The sequence below is a fragment of the Mustela putorius genome, unplaced genomic scaffold (genome assembly GCF_011764305.1).
Source record: "Mustela putorius furo isolate JIRA1106 unplaced genomic scaffold, ASM1176430v1.1 tig00000166_pilon_pilon_pilon, whole genome shotgun sequence".
NCBI lineage: Eukaryota > Metazoa > Chordata > Mammalia > Carnivora > Mustelidae > Mustela > Mustela putorius.
Genome location: NW_025421301.1, coordinates 1,031,147 through 1,045,462, shown reverse-complemented (window position 1 = coordinate 1,045,462; position 14,316 = coordinate 1,031,147). Strand labels below are relative to the sequence as shown.

The 14,316-nt window shown below is 38.2% G+C and overlaps 1 protein-coding gene across 1 annotated transcript in view; it reads right to left on the bottom strand.

Annotated features, from left to right (window-relative positions):
- Window positions 1-14,316, bottom strand: part of RNGTT (RNA guanylyltransferase and 5'-phosphatase) — a 340,835-nt gene that overhangs the window by 244,019 nt on the left and 82,500 nt on the right. The window contains exon 9 of the mRNA XM_004766922.3: window positions 1,285-1,420. Coding sequence (XP_004766979.1) covers window positions 1,285-1,420 — 136 coding nt within the window. The remainder of the gene's footprint in view (window positions 1-1,284; window positions 1,421-14,316) is intronic.

Below are 14,316 nucleotides of genomic sequence, written 5' to 3'. Positions count from 1 at the left end.
TTTCAAAGAGGCAAAGGCTCCACGATTATTTAGAATCTTACTGGACTATAAAGGATCCCAACTACACTAAAGAATCTATGTTCTGAGTTTCTATTATTAACATGAATATCACATTCCACAGGAATAGACGTAAGATTGAACACTGTGGCACAGAGAAAAGTCTGGAATAATGTTCATCAAAATGATAATGTAAGTTACTCCAATAGTAGTTCTGGTGATTTTCACCAGCTTTTTCCTAATATTCTATATTATTTTAATTTTTATTTACAATGAACAGATATTCTCAGAATTGGGAAGAAAGCTGCTTATATGGTAGAAAGCTAAAATATTTTTAATCAAGTAATTTTATGATTATTAAATATATTTTCTGAAATGGGAAAATCCAGGGATGCCTGGTAGCTAAGTCATTAAGCATCTGCCTTCAGCTCAGGTCATGATCCCAGAGTCCTGGGATCAAGCCCTGTATCGGGCTCCCTGCTCAGCAGGAAGTCTGCTTCTCCCTCTCCCATTCCCCCTGCTTATGATCCCTCTCTGGCTGTCTCTCTCCATGTCAAATAAATAAATAAAATCTTTAAAGAAAAAGAAATGGAAAATTCTTACCAGCTCCATGTCAAATAAATAAATAAAATCTTTAAAGAAAAAAAAAATGGAAAATTCTTACCAGCTTTTAAAATTCAAATGTAAAAGTATAGTTGTTGATGTCAAAGCTGAAGAGCCAAGGGATATGTTGTATCATATAATTAAAATTCAATTGACAAGTAAAGGAATAAAATAAAAGTAGTCTTTTTCAATAAGAACTTTTTTTCAACCACAAGGAGCAAAAAAAATATTAATATTTAATTTTGTTCACTTATTCCCATAGCCAAGACAATGATCAAGTGAGAGCAAGTGAAGGTAAGAGATAAATAAAATTTAAATCTTAATAAGAAACTGGATTATTTTCTTTATATATCAATTATACCTTAAAAAAATATTTTAAAAACTAGATTATAAGTTTCCCATTGACTTAATAAAAATACACATTTAGGGGAGCCTTTAGTCGGTTTAGTATCCAACTACTGATTTCAGCTCAGGTCATGATCTCAGGCTTGAGATTAGGCCCCACTTCGAGCCCACGCTTGACTGGATCCTCCTTAAGATTCTTTGTCTCCCTTCCCCTCTGACCCTCCCTACACTTGAAAAAAAAAATTTTTTTTTTACTTGCAAGAAAAATAGCAGTGTCTAACTTAAAAAATATATATATAGAGAGAGAGAGAGATAGACACATGTATATATATGACTTACCCCATCCAAGAGAGTATTTGATAAATGTATACGGAGATCTTTACGAAATGGAAATTCCAGATTTGAAACATGAAACACTGAATTATCTCTATCAATCATAAAAACTTCATTTGTGCCATCAATCAACATCATATACCTGTAGATTAAACATTAAAAAGATAATATTAATAGTATAATTCAAAAGAAGGATCCTAAGAAATAAATTACTTTTCCTTAGACTTACAATAACTACACAGAAAAATGTTCACTGGAGTCTCCTAACCCCAACTATTATCATTCAGATTAAAGTACCACAAATAACAAATACTTTTTTAAAAGAATTTATTTTCCTATAAAAACACACAGGGTATAGATAATCAAAGTTTTTTATGCAGACAATGTGATATTGAAGTGCAATCTTATGACCTACCTTAGGGGAGAATAGTTCTCTAATTTGTATTAGATCTTAAACATCAATGTTTACAAAACACACATACACTTAAATGGAATTCTTGCATTTTATTAGCCCAACAACTTTATGAATTAGTTATTACTCTCCATTTTGCAGTAGGAAAAAAGAGAAAGTAACCGACTAGCAAATGGCTGGACTTCAAATTATCCAATGCTCCTTCTACCACACTACAGTTAGGAAAAGAGCTAACCCCTCTCTTTGAATCAAGATTATAATATAGCCAGATATCACCATTTCAAGTACAATTTTCATTCATTCCTATAAAATTAAAATTTTTAAAACATATTAAACACAAAACATTTTAAACATTCCTGAGAATTTTTATCAGCCCTTATCTTCTTAGACCCAATCAATTTATGGGGAGGGTTATATACTTTAAAATGCATCATTCCCTCAAATGGTCAAGTTACTGTCACTGCTTCCCCATCAGTGGATCACCAAGAATGGAGCTGTACTTCACAGAGTACATATAAAAATAAAATCCAAATGGATTCAAGCTGAGGAAATTACAGATGAATAGGTTTGCTACCAAATGAATAATGGCAAGACTGGGGTGGAAAAGATTATTCCAGGTATCAAAATTTTCAAATGAGAGAAAATTGAGTAAGAAAGTTAAAAGGCATACGACTCAAAAGAACGGAATTTTATTTTAAGTTGTTCTTACTTGCTGATAATTGAAAGAATGGAGGAATAAAAGTCTGGATGTACCACTGAAAATGGAGAAGGCTGACTGGTCTTGCCCAACCTTGGGCCCACAAGGTATTTCAGAAAAAAAGAAGCAACAACTGAAAGATGTACCTCAGTCAAGTTAAGGCCAGGGGGTAGAAGAAACACTAAATGAAATATTAAATGAACAGATGGAAGTTAACAAGCAGAGGCTAATGTAACAGAAGATAATTTATTTGGCATAAACAAGTGTTCTAAAGAGCAAATAGACATGTTTAGAACAGGAGAGGAGAAATGGGAGAGCTGATTAAGGTACAAGAAGTAAGTGACAAACAGTTTGAAGAGCAGCAAAGACCAAAAGAGCTTACATCTGAGGAATAAATTGGAAGCATGCTGTTACTAGTGTTTTCAAAATAATTAGTCCCAGCAGGTCCCTGGGGAGAAGGTGGAGGCTCAGGCCCTTGCTACATATTGAAACAGTGGTAGCCTTAGTATGTGTGGGTCTTGGAGTCAGGTTACACGAGGAAAAATATAATCAGCCTCAATCTAGAATGACTCTAGAATGACTATACCTCTGAGAGACTCCTAGACCTACTGCCAGGTCAGCAGGCAGGCAGATAACAGAAATACTTAGCCCCTAAAGCATTCCTGCATGTGCTTTTCAAAAGCAGCAACTCCAGGTAGATAGGGAGAATCTAGATTTCTTGGAAGTAATTAGCCTTCCCCTGGATTGTGTTTCAAAGAAAAGTTAAATAGGGGCGCCTGGGTGGCTCAGTGGGTTGGGCCGCTGCCTTCGACTTGGGTCATGATCTCAGGGTGCTGGGATCGAGTCCCGCATCGGGCTCTCTGCTCAGCAGGGAGCCTGCTTCCTCCTCTCTCTCTCTGCCTGCCTCTCTGCCTACTTGTGATCTCTCTCTGTTCAAATAAATAAAATCTTTAAAAAAAAAAAAAAAGAAAAGAAAAGTTAAATCAACATAAGGAAAGGTCAAATAAAAAGCAATTGTGATATCTTCTGCAAAAATGTTACTGAAGACATAATCCATCCAGTTGTTCACTGACTTAGGCCAGCACTTTGCAAAGCTTACTATTTACTTTAAAAGCATTTAATGGCAAAATGGATTAAGGAAACTATCTTTCTCTTAGAAAGTCAACATACATGTTAAAAATTCTTAAGGTTATGAGGAAACATGTAAGAAGTCTCTTTATGACAACAAAAAGACATCCAAATTAGTAAAGAAGTAAAACTTTCATTATTTGCAGATGGCATGATACTCTATAGAAAACCCAAGAGTCTCCACCAAAAAACTACTGGAACTGATTAAGTATACTCTAAAACACTGATGAAAGAAGCAAGCTACAGATTTAATACTACACCTAGCAAAATACCAATGTTATTTTTCACAGAACTACAACGAATAATCCTAAAACTTGTATGGGAACCACAAATAGCCAAAATAATCTTGAAAAAGAAAAACAAACCTTGAGGCATCACAATTCCAGACCTCCAGTCATAGTACAAAGCTGCACTAATCAAACCAGTATGGTACTGGCACAAAGACAGACACATAGATCAATGGAACAGAACAGAAAACCCAGAAACAAACCACAATTATATGGTCAATTAATTTATAACAAAAGAGACAAGAATATGCAACGAGTGATAGTCTCTTCAACAAAGGTGTGGGGAAAACTGGACAGCTACATGCAAAAGAATGAAACTGGACCACTTCCTTACACCATACACAAAAATAAATTCGAAATCAGTAAGAGACCTAAATGTGAGTCAGGAAATCATCAAAACCTTAGAAGAGAGCATAGGCAGCAATTTCTCTGACATTGGCCATAGCAACATTTTTCTAGATAAGTCTCCTGAGGCAAAGGGAAAAAAGAAAAAATAAACTATTGTGACTGCATCAAAATAAGAAGCTTCTTCACAGTGAAGGAAACAATCAGCAAAACTAAAAGATAACCTACTGAATGGGAGAAGATATTTGCAAATGACATAACTGAAAAAGGGTTAATACCAAGATATATAAGGAACTTACACAATTCAACACCCAAAAAATAAATAATCCAACTTAAAAATGGGCAGAAGACTTGAACAGATATTTCTTCAAACAAGATACACGAAGGCTAACAGACATACAAAAAGGTGCTCAAGATCACTCATCATCAGGGAAATGCAAATCAAAACTACAACGAAATATCACCTCACAATCAGAATGGCTAAAAGAACACAAGAAACAACATTGACAAGGATATGGAGAAAGAGGAATCTTCTTGCACTGGTGGTAGGAATGCAAACTGTGCAGCTGCTCCAGAAAATAGTATGGACGTTTCACAAAAAATTAAAAATAAAACTACTCTACCATCCAGTAATGACACTATTGGGTATTTACCCAAAAAATACAAGACCCTAAGCCTAAATGTTTACTGAAGCATTATTTACAATAGCCAAATTATGGAAGCAGACCAAGAGTCCACTGAAATATGAATGGATAAAGATGTGGTGTGTGTGTGTGTGTGTATACTGGAAAAATACTCAGCCATAAAAAAAGAATGAAATCTTGCCATTTGCAACATGTGACTGGTGTGAGGTGATTTTGATTTGTATTTCCCTGATGCCCAGTGATGTGGAGCACTTTTTCATGTGTCTGTTGGCCATCTGGATGTCTTCTTTGCAGAAATGTCTGTTCATATCTTCTACCCATTTCTTGATTGAATTATTTGTTCTTTGGGTGTTGAGTTTCCTAAGTTCTTTATAGATTTTGGAAACTAGCCCTTCATCTGATATGTTTTTGCAAATATCTTCTCCTATTCTGTCAGTTGTCTTTTGGTTTGCTAACTGTTTCCTTTGCTGTGCAAAAACTTTTTATCTTGATAAAATCCCAATAGTTTATTTTTGTCCTCGCTTCCCCTGCCTTTGGCGATGTTCCTAGGAAGATGTTGCTGCAGCTGAGGTCGAAGAGGTTGCTGCCTGTGTTCTCAAGGATTTTGATGGAGTCCTTTCTCACACTGAGGTCCTTTATCCATTTTGAATCTATTTTTGTGTGTGGTGTAAGGAAATGGTTCAATTTCATTTTTCTGCATGTGGCCGTCCAATTTTCCCAACACCATTTGTTGAAAAGACTGTCTTTTTTCCATTGGACATTCTTCCCTGCTTTGTCAAAGATTAGTTGACCATAGAGTTAAGGGTCTATTTCTGGGCTCTCTATTCTGTTCCATTGATCTATGTGTCTGTTTTTGTGCCAGTACCATGCTGTCTTGATGATGACAGCTTTGTAATAGAGCCTGAAGTCCAGAATTGAGATGCCACCAACTTTGGTTTTTGTTTTCAATATTCCATTGGCTATTCGAGGTCTTTTCTGGTTCCATATAAATTTTAGGATTATTTGTTCCATTTCTTTGGAAAAAATGGGTAGGATTTTGATAGGGATTGCATTAAATGTATAGATTGCTTTAGGTAGCATAGACATTTTCACAATATTTGTTCTTCCAATCCAGGAGCATGGAACATTTTTCCATTTCTTTGTGTCTTCCTCATTTTCTTTCATGAGTACTTTATAGTTTTCTGAGTATAGATTCTTAGTCTTTTTGGTTAGGTTTATTCCTAGGTATCTTATAGTTTTGGGTGCAACTGTAAATGGGATTGAATCCTTAATTTCTCTTTCTTCTTTCTTGTTGGTGTAGAGAAATGCAACTGATTTCTGTACATTGATTTTATATCCTGACACTTTACTGAATTCCTGTATAAGTTCTAGCAGTTTTGGAGTGGAGTCTTTTGGGTTTTCCACATATAGTATCATATCTGTGAAGAGTGATAGTTTGACTTCTTCTTTGCTGATTTGGATGCCTTTAATTTCCTTTTATTGTCTGATTGCTGAGGCTAGGAATTCTAGTACTATGTTGAATAGCAGTGGTGATAATGGACATCCCTGCCATGTTCCTGAGCTTAGTGGAAAAGCTTTCAGTTTTTCTCCATTGAGAATGATATTTGCGATGGGTTTTTCATAGATGACTTTGATAATATTGAGGTATGTGTCCTCTACCCCTACACTTTGAAGAGTTTAGATCAGGAAGGGATGCTGTCCTTTGTCAAATGCTTTTTCAGCATCTATTGAGAGTATCATATGGTTCTTGTTCTTTCTGTTATTAATGTATTGTATCCCACTGATTGATTTGCAGATGTTGAACCAACCTTGCAGCCCTGGAATAAATCCCACTTAGTCGTGGTGAAAAATCCTTTTAATGTACTGTTGAATCCTATTAGCTAGTATTTTGGTGAGAATTTTCAAATCTGTATTCATCAAGGATATTGGTCTGTAGCTCTCTTTTTTGATGGGATCCTTGTCTGGTTTTGGGATCAAGGTGATGCTGGCCTCATAAAATGAGTTTGGAAGTTTTCCTTTCATTTCTATTCTTTGGAACAGTTTCAGGAGAATAGGAATTAGTTCTTCTTTAAACGTTTGGTAGAATTCCCCTGGGAAGCCATCTGGCCCTGGGCTTTTGTTTGTTTGGAGGTTTTTGATGACTGTTTCAATCTCCATACTGGTTATGGGTCTGTTCAGGCTTTCTATTTCTTCCTGGTTCAGTTGTGATAGTTTATATGTCTCTAGAAATGCATCCATTTCTTCCAGATTGTCAAATTTGTTGGCATAGAGCTGCTCATAGTATGTTCTTATAATTGTTTGTATTTCTTTGGTGTTAGTTGTGATCTCTCCTCCTGCATTCATGATTTTATTTATTTGGGTCCTTTCTCTTTTCTTTTTGGTAAGTCTGGCCAGGGGTTTATCAATCTTATTAATTCTTTCAAAGAACCAGCTCCTAGTTTCGTTGATTTGTTCTATTATATTTTTGGTTTCTATTTCATTGATTTCTGCTTTGATCTTTATTATTTCTCTTCTCCTGCTGGGTTTAGGCTTGCTTTCTTGTTTTTTCTCCAGCTCCTTTAGGTGTAGGGTTAGGTTGTGTACTTGAGACCTTTCTTGTTTCTTGAGAAAGGCTTGTACTCCTATATATCTTCCTCTGAGGACTGCCTTTCCTGTGTCCCACAGATTTTGAACCATTGTGTTTTCATTATCATTTGTTTCCATGAATTTTTTCAATTCTTCTTTAATTTCCTGGTTGACCCATTCATTCTTTAGAAGGATGCTGTTTAGTCTCCATGTATTTGGGTTCTTTCCAAATTTGCTCTTGCGATTGAGTTCTAGCTTCAGAGCACTGTGGTCTGAAAATATGCAGGGAATGATCCCAATCTTTTGATACCGGTTGAGACCTCATTGAGGACCCAGGATGTGATCTATTCTGGAGAATGTTCCATGTGCACCAGAGAAGAATTTGTATTCTGTTTCTTTGGGATGAAATGTTCTCAATATATCTGTGATGTCCATCTGGTCCAGTGCGTCATTTAAGGCCATTATTTCCTTGTTGATCTTTTGCTTGGATGACCAGTCCATTTCAGTGAGGGCAGTGTTGAAGTCCCCTACTATTATTGTATTATTGTTTATGTGTTTCTTTGATTTTGTTATTAATTGGTTTATATAGTTGGCTGCTCCCACGTTAGGGGCATAGATATTTAAAATTGTTAGATTTTCTTGTTGGACAGATCCTTTGAGTATGATATAGTGTCCTTCCTCATCTCTTATTATAGTTTTTGGCTTAAAATCTAATTAATCTGATATAAGGATTGCCACCCCAGCTTTCTTCTGATGTCCATTAGGATGGTAAATTGTTTTCCACCCCCTCACTTTAAATCTGGTGGTATCTTCGGGTCTGAAATGAGTTTCTTGTAGGCAACATATAGGGGGGTTTTGTGCCTTTTGATTGGGGCATTTAGCCCATTAGCATTCAGGGTAACTATTGAGAGATACGAATTTAGTGCCATTGTACTGCCTATAAGGTGACTGTTACAGTATATTGTCTCTGGTCCTTTCAATCTACTACTTTTAGGCTCTCTCTTTGCTTAGAGGACCCCTTTCAATATTTCCTGTAGAGCTGGTTTGGTGTTTGCAAATTCTTTCAATTTTTGTTTGTCCTGGAAGCTTTTTATCTCTCCTTCTATTTTCAATGATAGCCTAGCTGAATATAGTATTCTTGGCTGCATGTTTTTCTCATTTAGTGCTCTGAATATACCATGCCAGCTCTTTCTGGCCTGCCAGGTCTCTGTGGATAATTCTGCTGCCAATCTGATATATTTACCACTGTATGTTACAGACTTCTTTTCCCTGGCTGCTTTCAGGATTTTCTCTTTGTCACTAAGACTTGTAAATTTTACTAATAGGTGACGGGGTATGGACCTATTCTTGTTGATTTTGAGAGGGGTTCTCTGCGCCTCCTGGCTTTTGATGCTTTTTCCCTTTGCCATATTAGGGAAATTCTCTCAAATAATTCTCTACAATATACCTTCTGCTCCCCTCTCTCTTTCTTCTTCTTCTGGAATCCCAATTATTCTAATGTTGTTTCATCTTATGGTGTCACTTATCTCTCGAATTCTCCCCTCGTGGTCCAGTAGCTGTTTGTCCCTCTTTTGCTCAGCTTCTTTATTCTGTCATTTGGTCTTCTATATAACTAATTCTTTCTTCTGCCTCATTTATCCTAGCAGTGAGAGCCTCCATTTTTTATTGTACCTCATTAATAGCTTTTTTTATTTCAACTTTGTTAGATTTCAGTTCTTTTATTTCTCCAGAAAGGGCTTTTATATCTCCCGAGAGGGTTTCTCTAATATCTTCCATGCCTTTTACGAGCCCGGCTAGAACCTTGAGAATCGTCATTATGAACTCTATATCTGACATATTACCAATGTCTATATTGATTAGGTCCCTAGCCTTCAGTACTGCCTCTTGTTCTTTTTTGTGGTGAATTTTTCTGCCTTGTCATTTTGTCCAGATAAGAGTATATGAAGGAGCAAGTAAAATACTAAAAGGGTGGCAAAGACCCAGGAAAATACACTTTAACCAAATCAGAAGAGACTCCCAAATCATGGGGGGGAGAAAGGGGATAAAAAGAGGTTTGGAAAAAAAAAAAGAAACAATTAAAAAGAAAACAAGTAAAGAAAAAATATAAAAAAGGAAAATATATATATATTAGAAAAACTAGTTTAAAAACATTAAAAAAGAAAAGGGTAAAAGTTAAAAAAAAATTAGCAGAACAAGAAAAAAATTTGAAAAAAAAATTGGGGAAAAAAAATTAAAGTAACTGCAAGACTAATGAATCATGAGGAGAAAGCCATGAGTTCAGTGCTTGCTTTCTCCTCCCCTGGAATTCCACCGCTCTCCTTAGTACTGAACCTGCACTCCTTGGTAGGTGAACTTGGTCCTGGCTGGATTTCTTGTTGATCTTCTGGGAGAGGGGCCTGTTGTAGTGTTTCTCAAGTGTCTTTGCCCCAGGAGGAATTGCACCTCCCTTACCAGGCTCCGGGCTGAGTAATCAGCTCGGGTTCGCTTCGGGAGCTTTTGTTACCTGAAGGCTTTCCTTAGAGTTCCGGAGGATGGTAATGAAAATGGCGGCCTCCCAGTCTCCCACCCAGAGGAGCTGAGAGCTTGGGGCCCCACCCCTCAGTGCGCCCTCAGAGAATAGCGCCCAATAACTCCCGTTTCCCTAGCCTCGGGCCATGCTCCAAGCTCACCCAGGCTGCAACTGGTTCAAGGTAACCCCTAGCTGAGAGCTCACTCTTCGGTTCTGTCTCTGTAGCCGGCTTCCCCGTTCTAATACCTGCAAGCTCTGCGACACTCAGACACCCCCAATCCTTCCATGACCCTGCAGGACCTGGGGCCATGTTGACCCCGCGTGGGTTTCACCCTGGTTTAGCCTCCGGAGCGATGCCCCTCAGTGGAACAGACTTCTAAAAGTCCCGATTCTATGCTCTGTTGCTCCAAGGCTCCCTGGGAGCCAGTCCCTCCCACCGCAGTCTATCTTCCCATCCCTTTGGATTCACTTCTCCACCAGTCCTACCTTTCAGAAAGTGACTGATTTTCTGTTTCTAGAATTGCTGTTCTTCCTCTCTTCAATCTCCCGTTGGATTTTCAGGTGTTTGCAATCTTTAGATAAACTATCTAGCTGATCTCCTGCTACCTGATGTAGCCTCAGCCTGCTCCTCCTCCGCCATCTTGACTCCTCCCCCCATAAAGAGTACACTTAACCATGATGAACACTGAGTAATGTATAGAATTGTTGAATCACTATACTTTACACCTGAGACTAATATAACACTGTATGCTAACTACACTGGAATTGAAATAAAAAAACTTTTAACAAAAGAAAAAAGAAAAAGAGAAGTCTGTTTATCTTAATTAGCCCATTATCTTCAAACTTAATCCTGATACCTGTTAATATTCAGCAGAATTAGTGCTCCACATTCACAGTTTTAGTACAGCTGAATTAGGATAATACATTTTAAAATTCAAAAAAAGAAATGCTCTTCTCATATGATGACAGGAATTATATTTCTCTTTTCACTGGCTGCTCAGAAGCTCAGAATTAAATATAATGCTGAAACTGAATAAATATTCAATCCCAAGGTGTGGCATAGTTGTTTTTCCTACCATAACTGTTTATTTCATATTCATACTTTAACACATTATATATAGGACATATATCATTCATATATATATATGTATATGTATATGTATATATATATATCTTACTATCTATCAAACCTTTCTTTTTACTTCAAGTAGAATATTAAAGAAAATACTATGTACACTTACTCTAAACATTTTTTTAAGGTTTTATTTATTTGAGAGACAGAGTATGAGCACAAACAGCAGGGAGGGTAGAGGGAACGAGAGAAGCAGACCCCCACTGCGCAGGAAGCACGATGTTGTGCTGGATTCTAGGACCCCGGTATCATGATCTTAGCCAAAGACAGACTCTTAACCAACTGAGCCACCCAGGTGCCCCTACTGTAAAAAGATTTTAAAAGATCAAGGGAAAAAAAGGCTTTAGGAGATAGAATTCAATATAAAGGATTGCTCGTGGGAAGCACAGCTTCCATCTTCAGAGATACTAGAAAAATTATTTAGCAGTTGGTATTCAGGGATTCTTCTGCACATTTAAATTTTTAGGCTTTGGAACAAAAGTTTGTGGGATATGATTTTTTGGTTTCAACTCCAGTTATTCCAAATCACATGTTCTTTTATTATATGATATCTATGAAAAATAAGGAGTTTTTCATGTTAGGGAGAGAAGATAAGGAAGGTAAAAATATTCCACATCACTCCAAAGTCTCTGAATGCAGCCAGATGCTTTAAAAAAAAAAAAAGCGTAACTATCCCATATACCATTATATGCTGGCAAGACACTAAACAAGTAACCTCAAGCACAGTTAAATATGGAAAAGGTGAAGGACATGATGCTACAGGAGCATACAAAAGGTGGAACCTGTCAGAGTGTGGAGATCGAGGAAAGTATCCCAGAAGGATTCTCATGCAGCTGATAATAACAGCAGGTTATTATCACTTACTGAGCAATGACTTATTATCACTAAAGTTCAGAGTACTTTACAGTAACATATTAAGCCTTACAGTAACCCAATCATGTAGATAAATCATCCCCATTTTCCAGGTGAGAAAACGAAACATGTATTAAGTAACTTGCCTAAGATCATAAAGCCGACAAAATAACAGAGTTGACATTAAAACCTAGGCAACAGCATATCTCTACAACCTCTACAGCGTACTGCCTCCAGCCAGCGATATGTGAGAGTTAACCAACCAACTGCTGTGGGGTGGGAGGGTGAAGGAAAAGTAGGTGGGGCTGCTGATAATCAGAGCATGGTACAGTCTACCAGGTACACTATCTTTTGAGACAAAAACTGAATGTGCGTGTTCAGGCAACTAAAAAAAAATTCAGAATACTGAAGCATAAAGAGAAAAAGACGGAGGGTGCCTGAGTGGCTCAGTTGGTTAAGCAACGAACTCCTGATTTCAGGTCAGGTTGTGGGGCTCCATGCTGGGTGTAGAGCCTGCTTAAGATTCTCTCTCTTGGGTACCTGGGTGGATCAGTTGGTTGAGCGGCTGCCTTTTGCTCGGGTCATGATCCCGGACTTCCAGGATCGAGTCCTGCATCAGGCTCCCAGCTCCTTGGGGAGTCTGCTTCTCCCTCTGACCTTCTCCTCTCTCATGCTCTCTCTCACTCATTCTCCCTCAAATAAATAAATAAAAATCTTAAAAAAAAAAAAAATTCTCTCTTTCCTCTGCCCCTACCCACCCCTAAGAAAGTGGGGGCGGGGGAGGGGGGGCGTGGCATGGCTTGAGACTAGAGAAGTAGTCCCAAACTTAGGAATTAATGAAAATCTTTTTTTAACTTAATTACTAGAAAATAGAAAACCTCTTGAATGAGACAAACAGAAACCATGTGGATAATTCAAACACTGATTTAATACAGGAACCTGGTTATACAGATACTGAAAAGCTGAAAAGGTAAAAAGGGAAGGCTAAGGGAATCAAGGGATTAATAACTACAGGAAGTACTATCACCACCAAAGGGCTGGGGGAACAAAATAGAAGAGGTGTGTTATGGGAAGCTAGATGCCTGGAGGAAGGGTATTATGGGGCTATGCCTGGAAGAGAGGAGGAAGTCCATGGAGTCTGGTGTTCAAACCTCTAAGAAGTTGAAACCACATGGCCTCCAAGGAGAGGAACCCTACAACTCAAGTCTGAATCCCGATGGAGGAGGCACAGGCAAGAGGGTGCTCGAACTGCTAAGGGGACACAGCCCAGTAGGGGTGGGTAAGGAAGAAATGCAAGTGGCACTCCATCTACCTAGAAACTCCAGGGCCCAGAAACTGGTACCTGGGAGAAGGAGCAGCAAGGCTGGTGCTGGGAATGCCAAAAGAAGCTGGAGAATGAAGCAGTGGTTATCGTTGGCTGCTGGAGGTATAAAGAAACTAGAAACAGAAGTCCTTTCTCTTACCTCCCAAATGCCCCCCAAGGGTCGCAGTGGTAAAAACCCAATAGGAAGCAAGCTGGCAACGGAGAAATGCAGTTTGCAGAGTCCCAGTCTGCCATCATGGTTTAAAACGGTCACCCAGAGCAGAGAAATGACAGGTAAATAAAAGGCAGACCACTGAAGCATAATCTGACCCATATTTTTTAAAGTTCACTCCCACATAATGTAGAGTCCTACAGGGTAGGAACCAATGTGTAGACCAGAGATATTATGAAGCTTCTGTCCTATACCAATGGGACTACAAGCTACAAAGATGACTTAGAGATAACTGGATAAACTCAAGGTATTTAAGAGGCAGATTGAAAACTCGCCAGCAGGGAAATACAAATCAAAACCACAGTGAGATACCACCTCACATCAGTCAGAATGACTAAAATTAACAAGTCAGGAAGTGACAAGTGTTGGCGAGGATGTGGAGAAAGAGGAACCCTCTTAGATTGTTGGTGGGAATGCAAGCTGGTGCAGCCATTCTGAAAAACAGAATGGAGGTCCCTCAAAACGTTGAAAATAAAACTACCCTGACCCAGCAACTGCACTACTAGGTATTTAACCCAAAGATACAAATGTATCCAAATGATCCAAAGGGGCACCTGCAACCCAATGTTTATAGCAGCAATGTCCACAATAGCCAAACTATGGAAAAAACTTCCAACAGATGAATGAATAAAGAAGATGTGGTTATCTATACACAATGGAATACTACCCAGCCATCAAAAAAAGAAATCTTGCCATTTGCGACAACGTGGATAGAACTAGAGGGTATTATGCTAAGCAAAATAAGCCAATCAGAAAAAGACAATTATCATATGGTATCTCTGATAGGAGGAATTTGAGAGGCAGGGCGGGGGGCTGAGGGGGTAAGGAAGGGGAAAAAATGAAAGATGGGACTGGGGACGGAGATAAACCATAAAAGACTCTTAATCCCAGGAAACAAACTGAGGGTTCCTGGGGGGTACCAGAGATAGGGT